This window comes from Nannobrachium achirus (genome assembly GCF_963921795.1).
Source record: "Nannobrachium achirus genome assembly, chromosome: 13".
In the NCBI taxonomy this organism is placed as follows: domain Eukaryota; kingdom Metazoa; phylum Chordata; class Actinopteri; order Myctophiformes; family Myctophidae; genus Nannobrachium; species Nannobrachium achirus.
In genome coordinates, this window is record NC_137833.1 from 61,342,155 (window position 1) to 61,369,251 (window position 27,097).

Sequence of the window (27,097 nt, forward strand, 5' to 3'; positions counted from 1 at the left end):
CCACAGATGACTGAGTGGGTTGATCTCAGCTTGATTAAGCATTCAGACTTGTGTATTGTGTTTATTGTGTGGCCACAGTTTGTTACATTTTCACAATCATGCCATTCCCCAATGTTTTATGTTGAATGCAAAACTGATCATATTATGGTTTCTAACATTATACATTCCTGCTGTCCTCATTTCTGTCTCCAGTGTACACCTCAGCCCTCGCTAAGCGCCAAACATGTCTCAGAGGCCCCATCGCCACAGTCGGCTGCAGTCCAAAAAGAGACCAAGAGTCAAGTTCACCACACGGCTAGAAGCTCGGCCCACAGCAGCACACAAGACACTGCCAAACAGGATAGAAAACAGGGCAGCAAGGTAACATTTCTGCCCCAATAGCAATTGAGCATTGAAAATGTTTAAATAAACATGAGTCAAATGAGTGACGAGCAGAAATTAAGTGTAGTTATTGAAATTTTGTTATCAGCATAAATGTGAGAATAGGGCTGTCATGATTATGACATTTTACATGACGATTAATTAATTGTCTCAAATAATTGCGATTAACTAATAATTAATAATTGTGTATTTGTCGTTGACAATTACATTTCTGTTTGGCTTTTAGGCTTTGAAGTTGCACATGATATATTTGACAACTTTATACTTAAAATAGGCCTATAACACTGATAGTGGAAATAGCCGATCTACAAGCTCACAACGCGTCGCATTGTGAGCTCGTAGATCTGCTATTTCCACTACTTTTTGAAAGTGTTGAAACTATATTAACATTTCTCAACATGGAAATGATTATGACGATTATACAACATAATTGCGATTACCTCAAATAATTGTGACTAGAGGATTATTATGTAATAATTGTGACAGCCCTATGTGAGAACAAACTGCTATTTCATTCAGCAAGTGTCTGATTATCATTTTCTTCTGTCTGTCAGACGCTGTCTAAAGAGGAAATTGCGGCACTCAAGTCTCGCCTTCAGAAGATCAAGAAACAGGCAGAGAAACTGCCCAAGCCTGCATCCAATGTCTCTCCAGCCACACATTCACCCTCCTCCTCCTCAACCACTGTCCCAGCGTCTGACGGTGGCACAACTACCGCCCCGGTTGTTGTTGATAAAACCCAGATTTCCAAGGTGCTGGAGGATGCTCCAGGCCTCAAGGCCACTCTGTCCAGGGCTAAGGAGTTAGTAGCCAGCGTGCAGAGGAGAAAGGAGGAGAGAGTGAGACAGGAGAGCAAGCAGAGTGAGACTCAGGCACAGGAAGGGTGAGTAGCGTAATGCTTTATGCTCAAATGTGCCCATGTACTCAAATAATGTAAATATTGCAAATGTCCTCAATGAGGGAGTTTTTTCTTTTTTTAGCCCATTTAGGCCTTGGACTATTGAATGCTTTAACTATTGAAAAATAGCAGATATCCTATACAAGCTCACAGCGCGGCACATTGTGCTGCGCTGCAAGCTTGTAAATATGCTATTTTTGAAAAAGTCATGAAAATGTGTGCAAATCTTTGAATATATGTATTTTTAAAGCGAATGTTTGTAACTTAAATTTTGCTTCTGGGGGGTCCCTGGAACTAAATATTTTGAGATGGGGGGGGTCTGTGGCCAAATACATATCATTTTGGGGGGTCCTTCACGTGAAAACGTTTGAGAACCACTGACACGGTACGGTAGTCTCTCGAACAGACTAGCTGAGCTCCAGTTAAGTGAAAGGGACCTTTTCTTTGACGATGGCTAGCCAGATTGCTGACATGGGTTTTTCAAAAAAAAAACCTTAGGAGTATTCAAGACACATTTTCACGATTTTTCTAAAATAGCAGATCTACAAGCTCGCAGCGCGTCACTCTGTGCCCTTTTCAAGAGTTAATAAGTGTTAAATTTAGGGCTGTCATCCCACAAATAACTTGACTCAAGCTTTCTCATCCATGTCACTGTGCTGATATTTTGTGTTTTCTTCTCCTCAGTGATGATCTACCTGGCTACCAGCGCTACCACACCTTAGCTGAGCCGGTGCCACCAGGTCTGACGTTGCCTTACCAGTACAAGCTGCTGGCTGACATATTCCGCAGTATGGACACCATCATTAGCATGCTCTACAATCGCTCTGAGACGGCGACCTTCGCCAAGGTCAAACAGGGCGTTCAGGACATGACCCACAGGTAGGTGGAAGTTTGCCAGATCAACTCGTATTAAACATAGACTGAAAATATATGGACAGTGGGAAGCCATTGGTTTCCAAGCAGCAAAAATGAAGCTTTTTTGGACCTTGGTATGGGTGTCGCCATCATTGTTTTAATGGTACCAGAGGAATGCTATTGGCTGCCAATGGTCACGTGTAACCGCAGGGATACACGGGACATTATCTTGAGCTTGCCGAAAATAAAGCACACAAAGAAGAACCATCACAAGCCTATGATCACAAGCCCCTCCTACAGAATACCCTGCTATAACATCAAAAATAACATAAATTAAAATGCATATCATGGTGATTGAAACGAGGCTTTAAACTAGCAACAGGAACCATAAAGTATTTATGACAATGTTTATTAAGGTAAGAAAATCAAATGTAAAAGTTCGGGGGAAATTAGTGGAATCCTATGGAGAACATTGCTTGTGGTTGCTTCTGGTGCCAGAACAGCGCAACTAGCTGCCAATCATAGGAACTTTCAGTCGTGTTTGCTTCTTTTTAAATCAGGACAACTACACCCCTGGTATTAAAACGTTCATTGTAGTGGTTTTGGCCTAGCATTTGGAGTGGTGGATTAGATTGCAAATGCATTTTTGACGTCATTTGATAACTCGTGTCTGTCTCGCCCCCTTGTCCAGACGCTTTGAGGAGAGTCATCTAAGTAAAATAAAGACGGTCTTCCCCGATGCCTACACCTTCAGACAGGAGAAGAACATTCCCACCTTCTCGTACAACATCAAGAAGGGAAGCTATCAGCTCACTATAGAGCCTGTCTTTCAATCTGGTGAGCACACACAAACACTAACCTTGAACCACCACGGCTGTCTTGCTATGTTTTCACATGGGTGGGATTTAAGCGATTTGGAGGGGATACTACTTGAGCTTAGGTAAAGAACTTATACTATCCATCTGAAATTGTATTTTGACGCTCTTCTTCAACTTAAAGAATGTTTCTGTGTGTGAGAGGGGAGGAGAGATGGACATATTTTACTAGATTTTATTATGAGGTCAATGCGTTACAGTACATGTCTCCTATATTGCACGATCTATACACTAGTCCTTATTAAACGATCTTGTAGAGTTCAATAACAAAGCAAAGGACTGTGTACAGAAATGTAAAACTCATATACAGTAACTGCCCAATGACACGGAAAGAAGAAGTGTATTTTTCATAGTAAATTATGCGGCACTAAGTACGCTAACCATTACTGCCCGTTCACTCATTTCACTCCAGTCTGTTGATTGGCAAAGAGGCTGGACTCACGTGCATCTACTTTATTCCTTTCATACTTAAAATGTAAATGTGGCGTGCGAATGGGTCACTAACTGTCTTTTGTCCAGGAACATCAAACATAACACATTCTTTGTTTAAATTCAAATGGTTGTCATTGTCTTCATGCTGCCTGAGCTCACTCTGTCTGAGTGTATGGGGATTGGGAGGTGGTCTGCGGGGAGGTACTTTTATTTTAGCGGGGAGGCGGAGGGGAGGCGTGAAAGAAGCGTTCTTAACATTTTAAGAACGTGAACGAATCATTCACGAGTCTTGCTAATGATTCGGTTCTTATGAACGAATCACTCGTGAACGACCCATCACTACCTGACAGTGCTGCTCATTGTTTTCTCTCATTCCATAAGTGGTGTTGTGTTTTTCTGTCATTCCTAATTGTGTGACACGTCCCAGTAAAGTCTTGTGTACTAAGGATGTTTTCCTCCCCTACAGACCAGAATGAGGCTCGTCCTCTCCTTTCAGCCTCTCGCCTCCTGGAGAGAAGACATACCTTCCACCAGAACCTGGTGTCCATCGTTAAACAACACCACCGGGTCAGTCATTACTGCTGCTTTCATTTCATTTGAACCATTATCTCTTACCATAGTACGCTTTCATTTGAACTGGAGTTAGGAGGTTTCGGATATAATAGTTGGTAAAGATTAGATGTCTTTCTTTTTTTTGTCAGCTTTTGCTTTAATTGGAAGCTGAGTGTATGTTTTAATTATATGTGACCATTCTATCCAGTCTGCATCCCACTATATCTTTCTTTCTGTCTTGTTGTCCACAGACCTTTCTGTCCTCGTCGGTTCCCCCACTGTCGGTACCAGATGACCTGCTGACTCGCTGGCACCCGCGATTCAACGTGGACACGGTGCCAGTAGTGGAGTGCAGCCCCCTGCCTCAGCCGCCACACACTGATAAACTCTCCACGGCCCAGGAGGTTCTGGACAAGGCTCGCACACTCATGACGCCCATGACTCCAAAGGTAGACTAGCCTCAAGATTAGAGCGCTGCAATTAGCTGAGTTATCGAGTAGCATGGGTTATTAATATAATATCAATGTATCGACATGAAAACATCTTTATAGGGCTTAATATTAACCATATTAAAGGAGTTGTTCACCCCCAAAATGACTTTTTTTCTATTGATTACTCACACCATGGAGACCATATATATATTTTTTTGATTTGTCGCATTCCTAAAACAATAATTTGATTACAATGAATCTATCCCCATTGAGTCTGGATGCATGGCAGTAAATGTACTAGAATTGTTTTGAATTAGGAATGTGACAAATACAAAAAAATATTATTGAACTTGAGTCTCCATAGCGTGAGTAATCAATAGTAAAAAAAGTAATTTTGGGGGTGAACTACTCCTTTAAGCCTCGTTTTATATTTTGTTGTATGAGAGTGTTGCGTGAAAATCTGCACGCTCATTCATACAGCTTGTAGATCTAATATTCTTATAAATCTGTTGCATAAATTGAGTAGAAATGTTTCTTAAAATGCCATTTGTCTCTAAGAACGAATGTATGTTTTGACCATTTTCATTTTGAAATGTGTTTGTGTGTAGATGGAGAAGGCCCTGGCTAACATGGCTTTGAAAACAGCAGACACGCGGGCGGCAGAGCAGATCCCTCCCCAGACCTCCACGCTCGTTTCCCCCTCAGTGACCGTCACACCTGTCTCCACATCTGCTGCTACCACTCAGACACCAAGTGCTCTCAAAGGAGTGTCTCAGTCTCTGCTGGAGAGGGTAGGTCCTGTGTGCAATACAAGGGCTAATATGTGAAGTTTTATAACCACATTGCCGCTCTGACATCACACTCTGTCTTCACTGTGATGGCACACTAACAGAATCCCTTTTATGCCCATATATGGAGTTCCCTGATGTCATCAATATTAAGCCCATGGGAATGCCCATATATGGAGGCCACATCAGCCACATACCACACTAACAGTCAGATGACATAGACATCATAGGACTTTCACATAACAAATAACTCAAACTGAGTAAACATGTTTGGGTTCTCACAGCATATCTCCATACATGGATCTCCATATATGGGTACCAGGGGTCTCCATTTATGGGTAACTGGTCCGATATACATCACTGGCCAGATGGCAAATAATTGGGGGCAAGGTCGCTTGTCGCCCTGAGGCGTCTTATTGGTTTTAATAACGTTATGTATGAATTGCTAAAACTCAAATAGCTAAAGAGAAGTGGCTGTCACTCGTGGGCAGAGTTGGCATAATTTGTCATCACTTTCACTAGCGTAGTGCCCATTCAGACAATTGTGTTGACAGATTTCACAACTTGCCAGCATGGTGCCCAGTTAGATGGTTGTCGTGTTGACAGATTCACCAGCATAGTGCCCAGTCAGATGGTGTTGACACCTGACAGATTCACCTTAATGACCAGTTCAGGTGGTTGTTTTGGTCAATTTAACAGCACAGTGCTCATTCAGATGGTTCTGTTCTGTTCACAGATTCGGGCCAAGGAGGCGCAGAAGCTGCAGGCAGCCATGACACGGAACCCCGTCCAGGAGCAGCGCCTTCTGATGATGTCCCGTCTGCCGGAGCTGGCCAGGATTCTGCGGAACGTCTTCGTTGCTGAGAAGAAGCCAGCTCTGATTATGGAACTGGCCTGTAACAGGATGGTGGCGAGTTACAGATCAGCCCTGTCTACAGGTTTGTGTTATTATTGAACTGTATCCACTATCAGCACGTAGTGGGAACATAAACGTATTCATAGGTTGCAATTGTAGTCCTACACCTGCCATGTTGATGATCAACACATTTGTTCTGATTGGAGTAGAAGAGCATTAGTTCTGTGCCAGTCAGACATCAAACACCTATCCTTTGTCCAAATTCAAACAAACTAACGAGAAAGTGAAAATAGCCTCCAACTGGCAATGTTCTAGTGGTGCGTTTTTCTTAGGCTGGTCATTAACTGTTGGTCCTCAACATGGTGGGGGTAGGACTACAATTGCAACCCATGAATAGTATGGATGTCACAATTAAAACATTGTCTAATTGCAATTATTTGAGGTAATTGCAATTATTTGAGGTAATTGCAATTATTTTACATAATCGTCATACTCGTTTCCATGAGAAATGTTAATATAGTTTCATACTTTCAAAAAGTAGTGAAAATAGCAGATCTACAAGCTCACAACGAGTCGCATCATATTTCCACTATCAATGTTCTTTTACTGATACTATAAAAGTGTCAAATATGTCAGTAATTTCTTTGTATATTTAAAGGGGCACTCCACCACTTTTCAACCTATGTTCATATAATTGGTCCTCACTCAAAAATAGCTTTTCTTTTTTTCTTTTTTCTCAGAGGAGGGCTGTGGGCTGGTCAGAAACCCATAGTCTTGTGACATCATCGATTACCAATCCAGCTTATAGAAACTGCAGGCTTTCTATTCCTGAAAAGTTGCAATTTTATAGTGGAAGCCATTGTTCTCGCGATATTAAAAATCTAAATATTTTTTTCAAAAATATTGATTAATATTTTTTTTTGGAAAATGATGATGTCACAAGACGATGGATTCTGAACTTCCCACAGCTCTCCTAGGAGACTTGGACTGAGAAGAAAAAAATTGTGATATTTTATCATGAACATTAGTGAGGACCTATTATATGAAGACAGGTTGAAAAGTGGTGAACTACTCCTTTAAGTTGTCATGATTGTCATGTGCAACTTCAAAGCCTAAAAGCCAAACAGAAATGTAATTGTCAACAACAAATACACAATTAAATCGTTACACACAATTATTTGAGTGCCAATTAATCGTCATGTAAAATGTCATAATCGCGACAGCCCTAATGAATAGTGTATATGATAGGACAGAGGAAGTGTCATCAATATTCAATATTGCACACTTTTCTGGAGATTCTACCTAGTAGGGACCGTGATATTGTCAGATGAAGACGGTTGTAAATGATGTCTAATTGGTTTCATTCTCTTTTCAGGAGAGATGGAGAAACACCTCCGGTTGCTGTCAGAGCTGGCCCCTGACTGGTTAGCCGTCCACCCCATCAGGAAGGACATGTACCTGAAACTGACTAAGAGCATGGAACTCAACGTTGTTGTGGACAAACTCAATGCCAAGCTGAAAGAGGAGGAGAGGCACTGATGGCTCACCATTCTCCTCCCATTGAGACTCGTTTTGCGTGGACCTCGTTTGAGCCCCAGTTTCTCTTACTCGAATGGGGAATCTACCTTCACAAGAAGCCAGACATTTTTGGGTTTCTCAGATTTTTTTATATCTTGCAACCTACAGATGATTCGTCAGGTGTTTTAGTATTAAAGGTGCTGTAAGTGATATTTTTGCTTAAAACAAAGTTGTTGTATTCCGTAAGTCATAGCTATAGGGTTTGTTCAGTAACAAGGGCCTCCCTGTTTCTCCCACCTTTTAGTTGACACAAAATATATTTTCAGGTGGGACACCAATCTCATCCAATCGGGAGAGAGGGTTCCAATTTTGTATGCTAATATTTTGTGAGATCACTAACATTTTTGCGGTTTTCCTGTTGTCTCCCTGATTTATTTTACTAAGAGCTGAAGAGAGTGAGACCCCTGTTACTGAACAATGTCTGTTCTACACTTATTTTAACAAAAAAAGAGATTGAATTTGAACTACCGTAAAGGCAGCGTTCATAGCTTCCATACCCCTGTGTAATGGTAGTGTAATGGCAGCTAATGTGCAATACCTTTTTTTTTTTTTTTTGTATATATTTTTACTGGCTTTAGCTGATTAATGCAAGTTAAATACTGACAACTGAAACATTAGTGCAACATGTTTTAATATGTACCGTTATAATTGCGTTTGTGAATTCTGGTACTGCTTTGTTTATCTATAGACTCTTCCTCGCAATTGTTGAATAATGTCACATCTGTTTCAGTTCAAAGTAAAACTTGTGGATTTAATAAATGATTTGACAAATATTTTGTCCCAGAAAAGACGGTGTGAAGGGCGTTATGTTCTAGGAGAGTACAGCAGCCTACTCAAGACGGTGGGCTCTCGTACTGAGCAGGATTACTGTTGCAACGACACATCAGTATTCAGTAGTGTAAAACTAACTGTCTCACAACTGTCTATTTAATATACTGTACAGGGGTCTTCGACATTTTCAGGTCAGGGACCCCTTAGTTGAGAGAGAGAAGCAAGGACCCACAACCTTTCTTAGTTGAGAGAGAGAGAAGCAAGGACCCACAACCTATCCATAGTTTAATTGTTTGACAGCTCGGTGTATTTATTTCAGTGTTGTCCGATATTTAACCGCTTGAAAGTCTGCTCTTTTCCCCAAATTTCACATTTCACTCTACTCAGTCTGCTCTTTTTTTCCCCCTCTACACCAAAGCTTTTTGCCAAAAATAGCCAATCTAGCTCACAGCGGGAGGCGTTGAGCTTGTAGATCTGCTATTTTTCACTCAAAGATTTGGAGGACCCCCTGTTGAAGACCCCTGTACTAGTAGATTACCATTGAGGGATATGCACATTGAGGGATATGCACATTTATCTTAAGTTGCAGTCCTCTGACAGGTCATCTCCCCCTTACAAAAGCTATTATGGCTTGACAATCTTAGGAAATGAAGTGGGAACAGATTGATTTGAGCAGCAATATTTGTATAAAGTCAAACTTTAATATGGTGTTCATTATGAACTCATTGTCAACCGTTACTTCAACAGAAATTGTACAAATCTGATTTAATATTACAATGTCAACATCTGTAAATCTCATTGCAAATAAGACACGGCTAGTTTATTACAAATTAAATGACTGTTTCAATCTACAGTGTAGGGCCCATTCCCACTGGGCCAGATAAACCCATAAAAAATATCTGTCTCCATTCAAGTGGATGGTAAGATACAGATAACTGACATATATATTTTTTATCTGTATCAATAGACAGATATTTTGTATCTGTTTATCTGGCCCAGTGGGAATGAGCCTTAACTCTTTATATTTGCACAATTGGTATGTATCATATTGCCTTGAAACTGACATGGAATGCGTTTCATGTCCAAGCCTTTACAGTAGGTTCAAAACACCGAAAGCAGTGAAACTGACAATGAAGTGAAAGGAATGCTCTTCATTTCCATGGCTTAAAATCCCAAAACAATACAAAGTACTGTACATGGCCAGTAGTACCAGCACTTATGCATCTTTCATGCGAATTTCTAATAGTTTAGCACAGTGTTTCTCAAAGTGGATTCCAGGGACTTTGTGGGGGTCTAAATTGACCCATACAAGTAACTCTAACTGCATATAAATGGACCCTAACAGGTTAATTTGGTTCCATTTGTATACTGTCAGAGTTAAGGGGAGACCATGAAATGTAAAGGTTTGAGAACCACTGGTTTAGCATGCAGCCTAAATAAATTAATAAGGCTACCATGTACACATGGCCTGAGGAGCTTTGTGAATGAGACCCAACACAAAGGTGCTAAAATCCTAGTCATAAAACTACATAACAAGGACGGAAATAAGCAGACATTTTCGTCAGATTTATTCATTCGAACGTCTGCCTGATTCTGATTGTATACATCTCAATCACTATGGAACTAATGGCCACATTACGCAATGGTTGGATTGACCATTACACACGGCTGTCCATATGTAGTTTCCAATCCATCACATGCACATCATGCAGAGTTACTGGAAATGATAACAGAACTGGACCACCAATCCTAATATTAAGCAGCACCTCATTGAGACACTGAATTCTGGGTTGACAATGACTTATGGCTGTTATCTCTCAATTATCATTGAAATGTGGGACGATGGAGAAATATAAATAATTTGGGACTGCCCTGCAAAATCTATGACAAGCCTATTAACCAATTTGGACCTGTTACACCCACAGTATACTTTGTTTTTCAGAAAGAAAAAGAATCGACCTCAGATATAAATGGGTTAAAGGCGTCAATACTGTAGTATACCACAAGTAAGACTCCTTAATCGGGAGATAAACGACCGCCAGGTCGCATGTATGCACAAATTGGACATAGCAACATCATGGTGGCACTAGAAGAGGGGCATATGAGAAACCAGGGGCGGAGATTGTGGTTTGCCAGCCAAGGAGCGTGTGTGCAAAGTTTGGCATGGATAGGGGCAACATTGCCGGAGATAAGAGTAGGGCCAAAAGTGTGACGTGACGGACAGACTGACTGACAGACAGCCGGTTGCCTGGCTCCAGCCAATAGACCCGCCCACTCTCTGAGTGGACTGCTTCTCTTGGTCTGGAAGTGGCATATGACGCATGACTTTCTGTCGGTGTCCTGGCCGATCTGGCGCACCAACCAATGAAATCAATGCAAGACCGAGGAGGGGTGGGTCTAACTTTTGAAAATCAACAGATACAGTGGAGGGGGGGTGACTCACCAGAGTTCTTAATTGCTCCCTTTGAACTTCAAAAGGGTTCTGAACTGCAGTCAGTGATTGAGCCATACAAGTGTCAATAGCTTGTTAGTGATTCTCTCTAATCAATGAAACATCAAAGACAATGCCTGTCATAGAGGGGAGGGGGAGGGGAGAATGTTTTGTGTACACAAGTCAAACACAACCCCTCACACCAGATGTCTTGTGATTGGGAATTTCACATTTTAAATCCCCTCCCCTTTGAAATCTCTTACAATGTCCCCAATGTCAGACTCAAGCTCCAGCACAGAGTCTGAAATCAGGCTAGACAGCCGGTGGAGGTTTTAATAGTAACAATAACAAGTTTGGTGTGCCTGGTTGACAGACTGGGGGGGTTGTTGACTGGGTTGTTAACTGCCAAGTACTGTTTGCTTATTTACTCGCAAACAAAGCAGTAGGTGAGAGATGGCAGCGAGAGATCGGCAAGATAGTGGCTGTCCAATAGATGGGGCCTACATATGAAATTGTCGTGAAATTGGAGCATCATACTGGTGTGTGGATTTTATCATTTTTCTATTCGTGAATATTATATATACAATAAATTAAAAACTAATTTTCATGCGGGCTGCCAACGTTGGTCTGCAGAGCGCAGACCACTAAAAGGTGCGTGCAGTGCGCAGAATCCCTTTTATGCCCATATATGGAGTTCCCTGATGTCATCAATATTAAGCCCATGGGAATGCCCATATATGGAGGCCACATCAGCCACATACCACACTAACAGTCAGATGACATAGACATCATAGGACTTTCACATAACAAATAACTCAAACTGAGTAAACATGTTTGGGTTCTCACAGCATATCTCCATACATGGATCTCCATATATGGGTACCAGGGGTCTCCATTTATGGGTAACTGGTCCGATATACATCACTGGCCAGATGGCAAATAATTGGGAGCAAGGTCGCTTGTCGCCCTGAGGCGTCTTATTGGTTTTAATAACGTTATGTATGAATTGCTAAAACTCAAATAGCTAAAGAGAAGTGGCTGTCACTCGTGGGCAGAGTTGGCATAATTTGTCATCACTTTCACTAGCGTAGTGCCCATTCAGACAATTGTGTTGACAGATTTCACAAATTGCCAGCATGGTGCCCAGTTAGATGGTTGTCGTGTTGACAGATTCACCAGCATAGTGCCCAGTCAGATGGTGTTGACACCTGACAGATTCACCTTAATGACCAGTTCAGGTGGTTGTTTTGGTCAATTTAACAGCACAGTGCTCATTCAGATGGTTCTGTTCTGTTCACAGATTCGGGCCAAGGAGGCGCAGAAGCTGCAGGCAGCCATGACACGGAACCCCGTCCAGGAGCAGCGCCTTCTGATGATGTCCCGTCTGCCGGAGCTGGCCAGGATTCTGCGGAACGTCTTCGTTGCTGAGAAGAAGCCAGCTCTGATTATGGAACTGGCCTGTAACAGGATGGTGGCGAGTTACAGATCAGCCCTGTCTACAGGTTTGTGTTATTATTGAACTGTATCCACTATCAGCACGTAGTGGGAACATAAACGTATTCATAGGTTGCAATTGTAGTCCTACACCTGCCATGTTGATGATCAACACATTTGTTCTGATTGGAGTAGAAGAGCATTAGTTCTGTGCCAGTCAGACATCAAACACCTATCCTTTGTCCAAATTCAAACAAACTAACGAGAAAGTGAAAATAGCCTCCAACTGGCAATGTTCTAGTGGTGCGTTTTTCTTAGGCTGGTCATTAACTGTTGGTCCTCAACATGGTGGGGGTAGGACTACAATTGCAACCCATGAATAGTATGGATGTCACAATTAAAACATTGTCTAATTGCAATTATTTGAGGTAATTGCAATTATTTGAGGTAATTGCAATTATTTTACATAATCGTCATACTCGTTTCCATGAGAAATGTTAATATAGTTTCATACTTTCAAAAAGTAGTGAAAATAGCAGATCTACAAGCTCACAACGAGTCGCATCATATTTCCACTATCAATGTTCTTTTACTGATACTATAAAAGTGTCAAATATGTCAGTAATTTCTTTGTATATTTAAAGGGGCACTCCACCACTTTTCAACCTATGTTCATATAATTGGTCCTCACTCAAAAATAGCTTTTCTTTTTTTCTTTTTTCTCAGAGGAGGGCTGTGGGCTGGTCAGAAACCCATAGTCTTGTGACATCATCGATTACCAATCCAGCTTATAGAAACTGCAGGCTTTCTATTCCTGAAAAGTTGCAATTTTATAGTGGAAGCCATTGTTCTCGCGATATTAAAAATCTAAATATTTTTTTCAAAAATATTGATTAATTTTTTTTTTTTGGAAAATGATGATGTCACAAGACGATGGATTCTGAACTTCCCACAGCTCTCCTAGGAGACTTGGACTGAGTAGAAAAAAATTGTGATATTTTATCATGAACATTAGTGAGGACCTATTATATGAAGACAGGTTGAAAAGTGGTGAACTACTCCTTTAAGTTGTCATGATTGTCATGTGCAACTTCAAAGCCTAAAAGCCAAACAGAAATCTAATTGTCAACAACAAATACACAATTAAATCGTTACACACAATTATTTGAGTGCCAATTAATCGTCATGTAAAATGTCATAATCGCGACAGCCCTAATGAATAGTGTATATGATAGGACAGAGGAAGTGTCATCAATATTCAATATTGCACACTTTTCTGGAGATTCTACCTAGTAGGGACCGTGATATGGTCAGATGACGACGGTTGTAAATGATGTCTAATTGGTTTCATTCCATTTTCAGGAGAGATGGAGAAACACCTCCGGTTGCTGTCAGAGTTGGCCCCTGACTGGTTAGCTGTCCACCCCATCAGGAAGGACATGTACCTGAAACTGACTAAGAGCATGGAACTCAACGTTGTTGTGGACAAACTCAATGCCAGGCTGAAAGAGGAGGAGAGGCACTGATGGCTCACCATTCTCCTCCCATTGAGACTCGTTTTGCGTGGACCTCGTTTGAGCCCCAGCTTCTCTTACTCGAATGGGGAATCTACCTTCACAAGAAGCCAGACATTTTTGGGTTTCTCAGATTTTTTTATATCTTGCAACCTACAGATGATTCGTCAGGTGTTTTAGTATTAAAGGTGCTGTAAGTGATATTTTTGCTTAAAACAAAGTTGTTGTATTCCGTAAGTCATAGCTATAGGGTTTGTTCAGTAACAAGGGCCTCCCTGTTTCTCCCACCTTTTAGTTGACACAAAATATATTTTCAGGTGGGACACCAATCTCATCCAATCGGGAGAGAGGGTTCCAATTTTGTATGCTAATATTTTGTGAGATCACTAACATTTTTGCGGTTTTCCTGTTGTCTCCCTGATTTATTTTACTAAGAGCTGAAGAGAGTGAGACCCCTGTTACTGAACAATGTCTGTTCTACACTTATTTTAACAAAAAAAGAGATTGAATTTGAACTACCGTAAAGGCAGCGTTCATAGCTTCCATACCCCTGTGTAATGGTAGTGTAATGGCAGCTAATGTGCAATACCCTTTTTTTTTTCTTGTATATATTTTTACTGGCTTTAGCTGATTAATGCAAGTTAAATACTGACAACTGAAACATTAGTGCAACATGTTTTAATATGTACCGTTATAATTGCGTTTGTGAATTCTGGTACTGCTTTGTTTATCTATAGACTCTTCCTCGCAATTGTTGAATAATGTCACATCTGTTTCAGTTCAAAGTAAAACTTGTGGATTTAATAAATGATTTGACAAATATTTTGTCCCAGAAAAGACGGTGTGAAGGGCGTTATGTTCTAGGAGAGTACAGCAGCCTACTCAAGACGGTGGGCTCTCGTACTGAGCAGGATTACTGTTGCAACGACACATCAGTATTCAGTAGTGTAAAACTAACTGTCTCACAACTGTCTATTTAATATACTGTACAGGGGTCTTCGACATTTTCAGGTCAGGGACCCCTTAGTTGAGAGAGAGAAGCAAGGACCCACAACCTTTCTTAGTTGAGAGAGAGAGAAGCAAGGACCCACAACCTATCCATAGTTTAATTGTTTGACAGCTCGGTGTATTTATTTCAGTGTTGTCCGATATTTAACCGCTTGAAAGTCTGCTCTTTTCCCCAAATTTCACATTTCACTCTACTCAGTCTGCTCTTTTTTTCCCCCTCTACACCAAAGCTTTTTGCCAAAAATAGCCAATCTAGCTCACAGCGGGAGGCGTTGAGCTTGTAGATCTGCTATTTTTCACTCAAAGATTTGGAGGACCCCCTGTTGAAGACCCCTGTACTAGTAGATTACCATTGAGGGATATGCACATTGAGGGATATGCACATTTATCTTAAGTTGCAGTCCTCTGACAGGTCATCTCCCCCTTACAAAAGCTATTATGGCTTGACAATCTTAGGAAATGAAGTGGGAACAGATTGATTTGAGCAGCAATATTTGTATAAAGTCAAACTTTAATATGGTGTTCATTATGAACTCATTGTCAACCGTTACTTCAACAGAAATTGTACAAATCTGATTTAATATTACAATGTCAACATCTGTAAATCTCATTGCAAATAAGACACGGCTAGTTTATTACAAATTAAATGACTGTTTCAATCTACAGTGTAGGGCCCATTCCCACTGGGCCAGATAAACCCATAAAAAATATCTGTCTCCATTCAAGTGGATGGTAAGATACAGATAACTGACATATATATTTTTGCCAGACCCAGGGGGTCGGCCTACATAAGGCTTTGTCGGTCTGTCGGTCCCTCTTTTCCTCAGTTTGCCTGTCCTCTTTTCCTCTGATTGCCTTGAGTGCCGTCACCTGTACATGACCAGCTGAGTTGAGTTGGCTGATGAGCTGCTGACACTATAAATTCCTCAGCCCAGCTCACAAACATTTCCAGCTGCTCAGCCTATACAATCCTGTGTGTTCATGTGTTAGTTCAGTGCCATACTAGTGAAAACAGCCGATCTACAAGCTCACTACGCTTTGTTGCTGAGACTATAAAATCCTGTGTGTTCATGTGTTAGTTCAGTGCCATACTAGTTTTCATTGCGGGTCTGGCACGTCCAGGTGACCTGGTCTAGTTTATCTGTATCAATAGACAGATATTTTGTATCTGTTTATCTGGCCCAGTGGGAATGAGCCTTAACTCTTTATATTTGCACAATTGGTATGTATCATATTGCCTTGAAACTGACATGGAATGCGTTTCATGTCCAAGCCTTTACAGTAGGTTCAAAACACCGAAAGCAGTGAAACTGACAATGAAGTGAAAGGAATGCTCTTCATTTCCATGGCTTAAAATCCCAAAACAATACAAAGTACATGGCCAGTAGTACCAGCACTTATGCATCTTTCATGCGAATTTCTAATAGTTTAGCACAGTGTTTCTCAAAGTGGATTCCAGGGACTTTGTGGGGGTCTAAATTGACCCATACAAGTAACTCTAACTGCATATAAATGGACCCTAACGGGTTAATTTGGTTCCATTTGTATACTGTCAGAGTTAAGGGGAGACCTTGAAATGTAAAAGTTTGAGAACCACTGGTTTATCAGGCAGCCTAGATACATTAATAAGGCTACCATGTACACATGGCCTGAGGAGCTTTGTGAATGAGACCCAACACAAAGGTGCTAAAATACCTGTCATAAAACCACATAACAAGGACGGAAATAGGCAGACATTTTGTCGGATTTATTCATTCGAACGTCTGCCTGATTCTGATTGTATACATCTCAATCACTATGGAACTAATGGCCACATTACGCAATGGTTGGATTCAATTCAATTCAATTCAATTCAATTCAATTCAATTCAATTCAATTCAATTCAATTTTATTAAAGTGTCAAATCATAACAAGTTATCTCAAGACACTTTACAAAGGCTAAAGAGCCATGAGAGAGAGAGAGGAGAGAGGGAGAACAAGGGAGAGACAAGGGAAAGACAACAAGGGGCACACGCACACACATACACAGGTCCCGCATGCGTATGTACAAGAACGAACGAACGAACGCACACACACACACACAGGCGCTGCATGCGCACGCGTGTGTAGGGGGAGGGGAAGGGGAGGGGAGGGGGAGGTAAGGGTAGGGGGGGTGGGGGGAGGAGAGAGAGAACCCGAGCAGAACCTGTACCTGTGAGGTACCCCCCCGAGAGAACTCGAGTGGATACCTCACAGGCCCGAGGCCCCCACCCTGAGCAAGCAATTTGCTACAATGGTAACGAAAAACCCCCTCTTAAGGAGGAGGAAACGTCAGGCAGATCCTGACTCTGGGGTGGACAGCCGTGCTGCCTCGACCGAGATTGACCATTACACACGGCTGTCCATATTTAGTTTCCAATCCATCACATACACATCATGCAGAGTTACTGGAAATGATAACAGAACTGGACCACCAATCGTAATATTCAGCAGCACCTCATTGAGACACTGAATACTGGGTTAACAATGATTTATGGCTGTTATCTCTCAATTATCATTGAAATGTGGGACGCTGTTCTGGTCAAGTGGGACAATGGAAAAATATAAATAATTTGGGACTGCCCTGCAAAATCTATGACAACTTAAACCATGTGGACCTGTTACACCTACAGTATACACTATACAGTTACAGTATATATTTTTCAGAAAATGTGGATTTAGAAATGGGTTAAAAAGCGTCAATACTGTAGTATACCACCAGTAAGACTCCCTAGTTAAGAGAAGCAACTGTCAGGTCTCATGTATATACAAATTGCCTTATAAACCTCATGGTGGCGCTAGAAGAGAAGCATGTAAGAAGTCAGGGGCGGAGGTTGTGGTTTGCCAGCCAAGGAGCATGGATAGGGGCAACATTGCCGGAGATAAGAGTAGGGCCAAAAGTGTGACGTGACGGACAGACAGACTGACTGACAGCCAGTGGAGGTTTTCATAGTAACTTGCGGCCTGACGGTCGCAATAACAACTTTGTTGCGCCTGGTTGAGATGGACAGACTGGGGGGGTTGTTGACTGGGTTGTTAACTGCCAAGTACTGTTTGCTTATTTACTCGCAAACAAAGCAGTAGGTGAGAGATGGCAGCGAGAGATCGGCCAGATAGTGGCTGTCCAATAGATGGGGCCTACATATGAAATTGTCGTGAAATTGGAGCATCATACTGGTGTGTGGATTTTATCATTTTTCTATTTGTGAATATTATATATACAATAAATTAAAAACTCATTTTCATACGGACTGCCAACGCAGAATGGTCTGCAGAGCGCAGACCACTTTAGTGTGCGCAGTGCGGACCCCAGGTTGGAGAAACTAAATCATTCAGCCATAGCCAGAGAACATTTGGCTGGTCAACACCCTGTACATTAAGGACTTTTCATGAATGTAAAGACAGCTGTTGAGAGAGGGCTTCAGTACTTGACCAGTGAGAAGACATTGTGTGGTTTCAGTTTGTCTGCTCCCTTCAGATCTTCAAGTTCGACAATGACCAAGCAGCCCAGCACCTCTGCCTGCTGCTTTTGCATCAGCTCACAGGCAGCTGTAAGGGTCCCTGGAAATACACACAAACACACACCCTGTTAAAAGCTACACATAAAGTTAAGTACTGAGCAGTGGCATGACACCTCAATTTTGAAGTGCTTATGAAGGGAGGCTTATTTATACAAAAATGAATACAATTTTAGTTTTGACCAACATAAAAAAAGCCTTTTGATACTTTTTTTGAGATTTCTTTGCAGGAATTTCACGGCGGCCACGACGGCCATGTCGTTGCCCCTCTCTTTGGCCGTGTGCCCCTCGAAAAATGACATGCCCAAACGGCCACAGTGGCCGTGGTGCCCGGCGCCCACAGCAGTCCATTAACTGCTTATTACCGCTTTTTCCTCTGCGCGATTTTCCAGTCATTACGGTAACAGCAGTGCGTGGTTGGTTGAGCTGCTCACATGACCAGTACTATATTCGATTTACGTAGCAGCCGCCGCATAGCTGCCGGAGTCCCGCGAGCCGCGACCACCGCGACACAGTGTTTATACAACAACACACAAAAGCATCACTGGGCTAAATGGGAGTTATCTAACGCAGCCTTTTGAATAAATCCCGATGTGCGAATGAATGCCTTCAAACGGAGCTCTGCTGAGCTCAGAACAACAACCGAAATGCAGCGCTAAGGGAACCAAATCTATTCTTTCCCCAAGAGGCTGAGCTGTCAGAAAGTTCATTATTCCAAGTAGGCTATTCCGAGTTGAGGAAGGATCACTCCGCGAACGGGAGGGAGGAGCTCGTGTGTGTGTGTGCGTGCACATGACCAGTGATGAAAAAAGTACTTAAATGTTTTACTTAAGTAAAAGTATCAATACTGCAATGTAGATATACTCCCATTGCAAGTAAAAGTCCTCAAATTCAAAATGTACTTGAGTAAAAGTACAAAAGTATTGGTATCAAATGTAGGCTACTTAAAGTAGCCTACCAAAAGTAAAAGTACAAAATGTTTGAAAATAGCAGATCTACAAGCTCACAACGCGTCGTTATGCGACACATTTTGAGCTTGTAGATCTGCCATTTATTCTACAAGCTTGGCTATTTTCAAACAGCCTAAATAGGGCTAAAGTGGTTCATGTATGTTTTATAATATTATGATTTATATATGCAAACTAAAGTAACTGGTAACTAAAGGATTCAAATAATTGTAGTGGAGTAAAAGTACAATATTTGGATCTGAGATGTGGAGTAGAAGTAAAAGCAAGTTGGAAATACTCAAAATTACAATTAACAATTAAGTACAATACTTAAGTAAATGTACTTAGTTACTTTACACCACTGCACATGGCAAAACCAAAAATAAACAGTTTCTTGATATTTATAAATTAATTATGACTGTGGCGTGGACTTAAATCATTGTTTTAATTGGTGGCCTTCTTGCCCTGGCACTTGGCCTTTGTGCCCTCAAGAAATTTACAACATTAAAGGCCAAGTGGCCTTGCCCCTAAAATGACGAAATTCCAGGCCTGGACTTGCAATTAATACTAATCATTATCAAAGGCAAAGAATCACACTTGTTTCCTCCTCAAATGAACCCTTTCATTGCCTAAAGGGCCTATCAACACGTTTCCACTGGTAGGGTACACTATGTTTACAAGCCTCAAAATCATAGTAAATCAAAACCATCAGGTTGCAGCAAAGACAAAGAGATACACATTTCAGTCAATTACCCCTGGCTCAGGTGATTAGATAAGAGACCAAATCCCTTTATCTGAATCTGTCACAACACGTGATAAGAGAGGTGATATTATGGTTAGGGACAAAAAACGTGTTCCTTTATACAAGAGGTCTTCAACGTTTTCAGGCCAAGGACCCCTTAGTTGAGAGAGATGAAGCAGGGACCCCCACAACCTGTTCATAGATTCCATATAGTTTAATTGTTTGACAGCACAATCATCAGTGTATTTTGGATGCATGTCAATTTGTGTTCTCAGATAGTTAACCACTTGAACCGTCAATACTTAATACACTTGACCTTTCACTTTGTACTTAGTCCTTTTCCCCTCTACACCAAAGCTCTTTGCCAAAAATAGCAGATCTACAACACCATCGTGAGGCATTGTTAGCTTGTAGATCTGTTATTTTTGGCTAAAGTTCTCAGAATATGGACGCTAGGGTTAAGTGGTTAATATAAAAAAGGAGAAAAAAAAGTTTCTATCACTCAAAGATTTGGAGGGCCCCCTGTAGTAACGGACCCCCTGTTGAAGACCGCTGCTTTATACAATAAAGTATCATAATAAGTACAATTTGCAATGATTCCCAGCATGTTGCAAAAATGTAATCACGCTTTATTCTCTCTCTCTCTCTCTCTCTCTCTCATTCATACACTGGTGGGATTCATTGAAAATCGTGGGTGTAAAAAAGAATCCGTTTTTGTCCCTAACCACATCACCAATCTGGTCACGTTGTGACAGATTCAGATAAAAGGGAATAGGCCACTTATCTAATCACCTGATGAAGGCCAGGCCCAGATTGTTTGAAACTTTGTGACAATTCTTTTTACAGTAAATATTTTTTTGAGCTACAACTTGGGTGTGCACAACATTTCTCTTTGAAAACTGTCAGGACTGGGTGCTACACACTCCTTGTTTGATGGTAGCAGCGGAACCTGGTCACAAGGTTCATCTTCAATTTAGGCATTTAGGGTTCCAAGTAACTTTTAACTAATTTGCCGCGATCCCCGACGAAACAGAAGATTTCCCGCTGTACTGCCCTGCCATGCCCGAGCAACCCGAAGATTTAATTAGCTTTAATCATTATTTAAAAAAAATTAAAAGTATGATCGCTGTTTATCGGCGATTCTGACTCTTTAGGCCCGCCTCCTAACTGTATCCGGACGCATTTCCTGTTTTGACCGGATCTAGGTTTCCCTATCCGGTCTGAGGCCGCGTCATATTTCCGCTTCCATAGGTTTGCATGTAAACAAAGGAAGGAGCTGCACGGCCATAGAATGGTCTTTTATCACGCGATTCTTTTTATTTGGAAACTGTTATGAGTCTTTTACCCGCCTGGCATATGATCTGCGCACAGATCGACTCTGTATGTGCGCGAACGTGCCCACACAGGACCATAGCGCACAGCTCGGCCTTTTACATGATTTTTTATGTAAACAGTGGCAGATACAGCCTGACAACGGAAATGTCTTTTCCCAATGGGATTGTTTTATTCGAAAGCTGTGGTCGGGGCTACACGCCACCTACATGATACATGCACAGATCGTGCGCGATGCGCGCACGTGCCCACGTTAAAAGGTAAGGACAATTTGGCAGTTGCTGAGTTCAACCATGTTTAAAATCGCAGCAAATGAGTTAAACTGATTACCTCCAGTGGCTAAAAGGTCATCGATGAGCAGAACCTTCTGTCCGGGAATCAAAGCATCTTCCTGGACCTCAACTTCAGCCTGAAATATTAACAACAATGGAGACATTTACCTCCTAGAACAACATCTCCAGATTTGCTGTGAAAGTCATCACATTGTGTACAGAGAAAGTGGTCTGTGTGAGTCTACTAAATATACATTTTTTGCTGGAACTTTCAAAGGCTATGCTAAAATAACACAGCAAATCGTTAACACTGATATGCCTTCTTCATCATAATATACCTTTTCAACTTCAAATGGAACAAAAATATTCAAAAATAATATCAGCTCAATATTGGGCCATTATTCAGACATTTTAAATGTCTGATTAAATATGCATCCCTGGCTGTATATGGAATACATGCAGTGTCAGTAACCGCAATTCTAGGGCTAGGTCACATCAAGGTGTTCTAATGTGGGCATGACTAACTTATTCAGTTTGACTGTTTTGTTTTATTTACGGTATATGTGATTAGTGCATGATACTACACCTCATTCCAAGCTCCATCAGAAAGATGGGTTAACTTAGAACAGAATGTTCTTGAAGTAAAGAGGTTGATAGTATGGTTTTGTCTCGGAACCTCTCCCTCCGCTATGCAGCTCCGAGATGAGGTTCCTCTCTGTCGTCAACCAGAATCGTCCGACTGGGGTGAAGAAGATCCGCCGTTAGCGATCACTTCTTACCTTTTGTGATCATTCTATCCAAAAAGTAAAGGTTCTATGCCGGTCTCTCATCTGTTTACTTCTCAAGCGTGGAAGAAAATTGAAGCAAGGGGTTGAAATAAAGAGTTTATATCGCTCATTTTGTCAGCCGGTTCTGTGTTTTCCCCATAGACTAACTTCCGGGCTCCCGTGCTTTTGGATAGAATGTTCACAAAAGGTAAGAAGTGTTTGCTAACGGCAGATCGTCCACCCAGTCGGAGGATTCTGGTTGACGACAGTGAGAATCCTCATCTCGGAGCTGCATAGCGGAGGGAGAGGTTCCGAAAGGAGCTACTTGTGTCTGCATGTTTTACCTTGCCATATTCGAGGCTGTAAGACACAGACACAGTGGGTCCAGGCAGTTTCCCGATCTTCCTGACCATCACGAATCCCACGTTTAACCTCTGGGCCAGCAGAGGCCCAAACAGAAAGCCACGTGCGTCTAGACCTGAAACACACACACACACACACACACACACACACACACACACACACACACACACACACACACACAGTTGAAATCATTCCTGTATTACCTAAAGTAGCCCCCATTACTTTACTACTTCAGTTGTAGTATATGTCTGTATGATCATGTCTGCTTGCCTACAATCAGGTCAACTTGCTGGTATGTCTGCTTCACATGTTCTTCAAAGAGGTCGATCACTGCTTTCAGAGCTGCAGGCTCCTTCAGGAGTGGACAGATATCTCTGTACAGTAACACACACACGCGCGCGCACACACAAAAACAAACACACACACACACACACACACACACACACACACACACACACACACACACACACACACACACACAAAGTGGCACATCATTAAAGGTGATTTGCTTGTTAAAATAGGCGTTAAAAGGTTCTATATTCTGATAGTGGTCATTGCTATGTAGTTTTTGTTCAGTAACAGGGGTCTGTCTCCCCCATCTAGTCAGCCCTTTAAACAGAAAATGCAATTTCAGGTCAGGATAACAATTAGACAACAATTAAAATGGAAATGAGCCTCTTATCCTTTCCAGCATCCTGTTTTGTATGAACCTGTACCTATGTGCTTTCTCTTTAAACTGTTAACTCACTTAGCGCCGAGCGACTTTCGGGGCGACTAACTAATGATGGCGTTTAGTGCCGAGCGACTCGGAGCGACTTTTATATAAAAGCATTGTTTAAGCTTTTAATTTGGGTTGATAGACGGAGCGGAACGGTTAGCTTACCTTCGACTAGCATACAGATGAAAACCGTGAAAAAAAAGGATACGATTATGACGTCACCTTTAAGCCATAGCTTCCTGTTTACGTAGGCCTCTGTTAGCCGCTAGGCTCAATGCAAACCATCCGACCCTCACGTAGCTTCACTAGGTCGGATTTTGATTCGGAAACTTTCTGTGTGGCATCTATATACGTTCCGATGCCCATACCAATGGTGGTTTGAGACGATCAAGCACGAATTGAGCAGTATTGAGCTCAAATGGCGGCCCGCGGCCTGTCCATTGAATGTCAATGGAGAGCATGTCATTGTACCATCCTGTTATGTCATGAACCTTGTTTTTTATTCTGACTTAACATGGGACCATGGAAAGTCTATGAGCTATGGCTCACTCTAGTGGTCATCTTGTGGCATCTGCAGGCACGTGTACCTGTTTATGTAATGTGATTTTGGGGATTCAATATAGCTATTTCCTGGCGTTATAAGCGCAGATTCATATTGAAATCTGGCTCGCTCGGCGCTAAGTGAGTTAATAAAGTATTCAACCCAATCAATGCCTCAAAAACTTCCCCATCTACCAAAACAAACACCAAAATACAGCGAGAGGGCAGTGTGTTTCTGCAGGGAAACACTACTCCAGTGGATGAAAACTAATGTGTTACCATGTGTTATGTAAACAAAACACATGGTCAAAGTTACGTCATTATATGCCTTTAATAAAGACACGTGTGTCATATTGTCTTGTTAATTGTATGTCATGATGTTTGAATAAAGATTAAAAAAAGAGGCAGGAGATCCCCGTTATGAAAAACACTCACAATCAAAATATTGATGTTTCACCTTTTCTAGTCACACGAGACTTTTCACACAAAACTGTTCCCTTTCAACGCAATTCCATTGAAAATGGATCGAGTGTCACGTCGTTGTGTGTTCTCTGTGTTGTAGGGGGAACGTAACATAAAAGCTACATCAAGACGTAAAACAATGTTAAATCACTTCCCATTCAGTCAGACCATGTGACAGCTTCACTGTGGGTTTAATAGCTTACTACTACTACTGAACTCAGGCTCGCATTGTTGCGACCGTAGGTCGCAGTTACTTGCACACTATCCAAACCTCCACCGGCTGTCCCTCCGTCACTCCCTCCGTCACTCCCTCTGTCACACGTCACACGTCACACTTTTGCCCTGCTCATATCTCTGCAACCGTTGCCCCGATCCATGCCAGATTTTGCACACACACTCCTTGCCTGCCAAACTACAACCTCCAAGGACCCCCGGAGTTTCGGGGACCCCCAGGTCCCTGGGGGACCCCCAGGTGTAAAAAATTACCAAATGTGCAAAAATGACCAAATGACCACCCCAACGGGGCTGCTCTCTCTGTGTCACACACACACACACACACACACACACACACACACACACACACACACACACACACACACACACACACACACACACACACACACACACACTCTCTCTCTCTCTCTCAAACATAATGTGTGACCTGCCAAGTGGCAAGGAATGTTGCCACTGTCCTCTCTCTCTCACTCTCACACACACACACACACACACACACACACACACACACACACACACACACACACACACACACACACACACACACACACACACACACACACACACACACACACACACACACACACCCCTTCACACCAGGGAGTCCAGGAAGGATGAGCCTCCATGCTTAAGTGTCAGGTGATCATTGCTGAAACCTCAGAACAATAGCCACATATTAGCAACCATAAATACAGATGCCCACCCTTTAGCTAACAGAAACTGCTTTTGTAAATGCTGGAATGTTAAAAAGGTCATCTCTTTCACTTTCAATTGTATACATTAGCTATTGTTCATAACTACACAGTCATGTCATCAAAATGCATCTGTCCCATCTAGCGCCACCATCTGGCTGATTTTTAAAAAACACATTTTTGGACACTGCTCCTACAGAATTTGCCCTAAAATCACACAAACCACTACACAGTATCTCTACAGTCACCCTGCTCCTACAGATTTTGCCCTAAAATCATGCACACCAGTACACAGTATCTCTACAGTCATGTAATCACAACGCATCTGTCCCATCTAGCGCCACCATCAGGACGATTTTGCACAAACTACTTTTTGGCCTATTTATGGAGATAAGCGACCAACGGTCGCTTATCTCCCGATTAGGGAGTCTTACTGGTATTATTTACGTTTTAAATTAACATATTATTTACCTAAAGAGAATCCCTTTCTTTGGGAAGTCCTGGACCGCTTTGATGTGGCTTGAAACAAGCTGTAACTTGGATTGTTTTTGGTCTGCCATAGCGAGGTAAATTGGTCCGTATCATCCAGCTGCTGTCATACACACTCCTATGAACGAGCTACAGTCCTCTGGCTGAATGATAGAGATGGGACGTTCGTGAACGAATCGAGTCTTTTGAACGGCTCTTTGAAATGAACGATGGGATCCGGTTCGCAGTAGGGAGCCGTTCCTTTCTAAATAAACAGTTGTGGGGAAAAAGTACAAACATCCACAAAGTAGAAGTTTGATATTAAAATGTACTTGAGTAAAAGCGCAAAAGTATTGGTATCAAAATGCACTTAAGGTACCAATAGTAGAAAGTACTCATTTATGCAAAATGTTCACAAGTTTTCCGATGAATAAAAACAAAATGTAGGAAAAAGAGATTAAATAAAATGAAAATAGCTCACAATCAGACACAATGTGTCGCGTTAACTTGTGACGCTTTGTGAGCTCGTAGATCAGCTATTTTCAAATGGCCGAAATGTATAGAGTTCAAGTGATTTGTAATTATAATCCAAATGTACAAAGTTACAAGTAGCCTAAGTTGTAAGTAAAATTACTCTTTTGAACGGCTCTTTGAAAGGAACGGATCCCAGGGATCCGGCTCACTTCAAAGAACGTAAATCCCATCTTTACTGAATGAAGTGATGTGCGCCTGCGCAAAGAAAACGTGTGTTAGCTTTAGCTTAGCTGCAAACTGTTAGTTTGGCGCAGCTTGCTTCACTTCAGCTATTTTACGTGTTATTCGTATATCTGTTATAACGTATATCTTTTGCATTTATTGGAATAAAGTTGGGGTTTGCGACAAATGTATGCCTTTTAATAAAACCACTTAAATCAATGAATGATTGCGTTAGAGCTGCATTCTGTGAGCAAATATAGAATATCCGGTGTTGGAACTGGCAAATCTAAGACTTCCGGTTTGATTCATTCGCCTTCAAAATAAAATAATAGCAATTAATGCTTTTGAAAAACGTAGAATTTGCAAATTATATGCTCATTAAAATATAAATTAAGCATTTAAACAAAGCCATACAACAAAAACATATGTTTATTTGTAAATAAAATGTTTTAATAACAATAAATAAAACTAAATAGATAGGCTACATGCTGTTTACTGGAGTGAGCCTTTACAAATTGGACACT

The 27,097-nt window shown here is 41.6% G+C and overlaps 2 protein-coding genes across 2 annotated transcripts in view; one reads left to right on the plus strand and one right to left on the minus strand.

Moving 5' to 3' along the window:
* The window catches only part of cdt1 (chromatin licensing and DNA replication factor 1), a gene marked incomplete at both ends in the record, with an annotated part of 8,878 nt that extends 1,271 nt beyond the window's left edge, over positions 1-7,607 (plus strand). The window contains 9 exons of the mRNA XM_080740890.1: positions 193-360; positions 936-1,264; positions 1,964-2,158; positions 2,826-2,971; positions 3,908-4,008; positions 4,245-4,442; positions 5,033-5,215; positions 5,949-6,150; positions 7,444-7,607. Of these exons, the coding sequence (XP_080597016.1) occupies positions 193-360; positions 936-1,264; positions 1,964-2,158; positions 2,826-2,971; positions 3,908-4,008; positions 4,245-4,442; positions 5,033-5,215; positions 5,949-6,150; positions 7,444-7,607 (1,686 nt within the window). The remainder of the gene's footprint in view (positions 1-192; positions 361-935; positions 1,265-1,963; positions 2,159-2,825; positions 2,972-3,907; positions 4,009-4,244; positions 4,443-5,032; positions 5,216-5,948; positions 6,151-7,443) is intronic.
* A 7,748-nt stretch (positions 7,608-15,355) lies between these two features.
* Positions 15,356-26,015, minus strand: aprt (adenine phosphoribosyltransferase). The gene is made up of 5 exons (XM_080741015.1): positions 25,881-26,015; positions 23,034-23,137; positions 22,745-22,878; positions 21,692-21,770; positions 15,356-18,383 (listed from the first exon to the last, which is right to left on the minus strand). The coding sequence occupies exons 1-5, from the start codon at positions 25,967-25,969 to the stop codon at positions 18,244-18,246; spliced, it is 546 nt and encodes a 181-aa protein (XP_080597141.1). The 5' UTR covers positions 25,970-26,015; the 3' UTR covers positions 15,356-18,243.
* Between the last annotated feature and the right edge of the window lie 1,082 nt (positions 26,016-27,097).

Bases quoted from the DNA above. Each gene is read 5' to 3' on its own strand.
- aprt (XM_080741015.1), bottom strand. From the start codon at position 25,969: ATGGCAGACCAAAAACAATCCAAGTTACAGCTTGTTTCAAGCCACATC. The intron at 23,138-25,880 runs GTAAATAATATG...GTTACTGTACAG, and splicing joins AAGAAAGGGATTCTCTTTAG to AGATATCTGTCCACTCCTGA. The intron at 22,879-23,033 runs GCAAGCAGACAT...TGTGTGTTTCAG, and splicing joins GCAAGTTGACCTGATTGTAG to GTCTAGACGCACGTGGCTTT.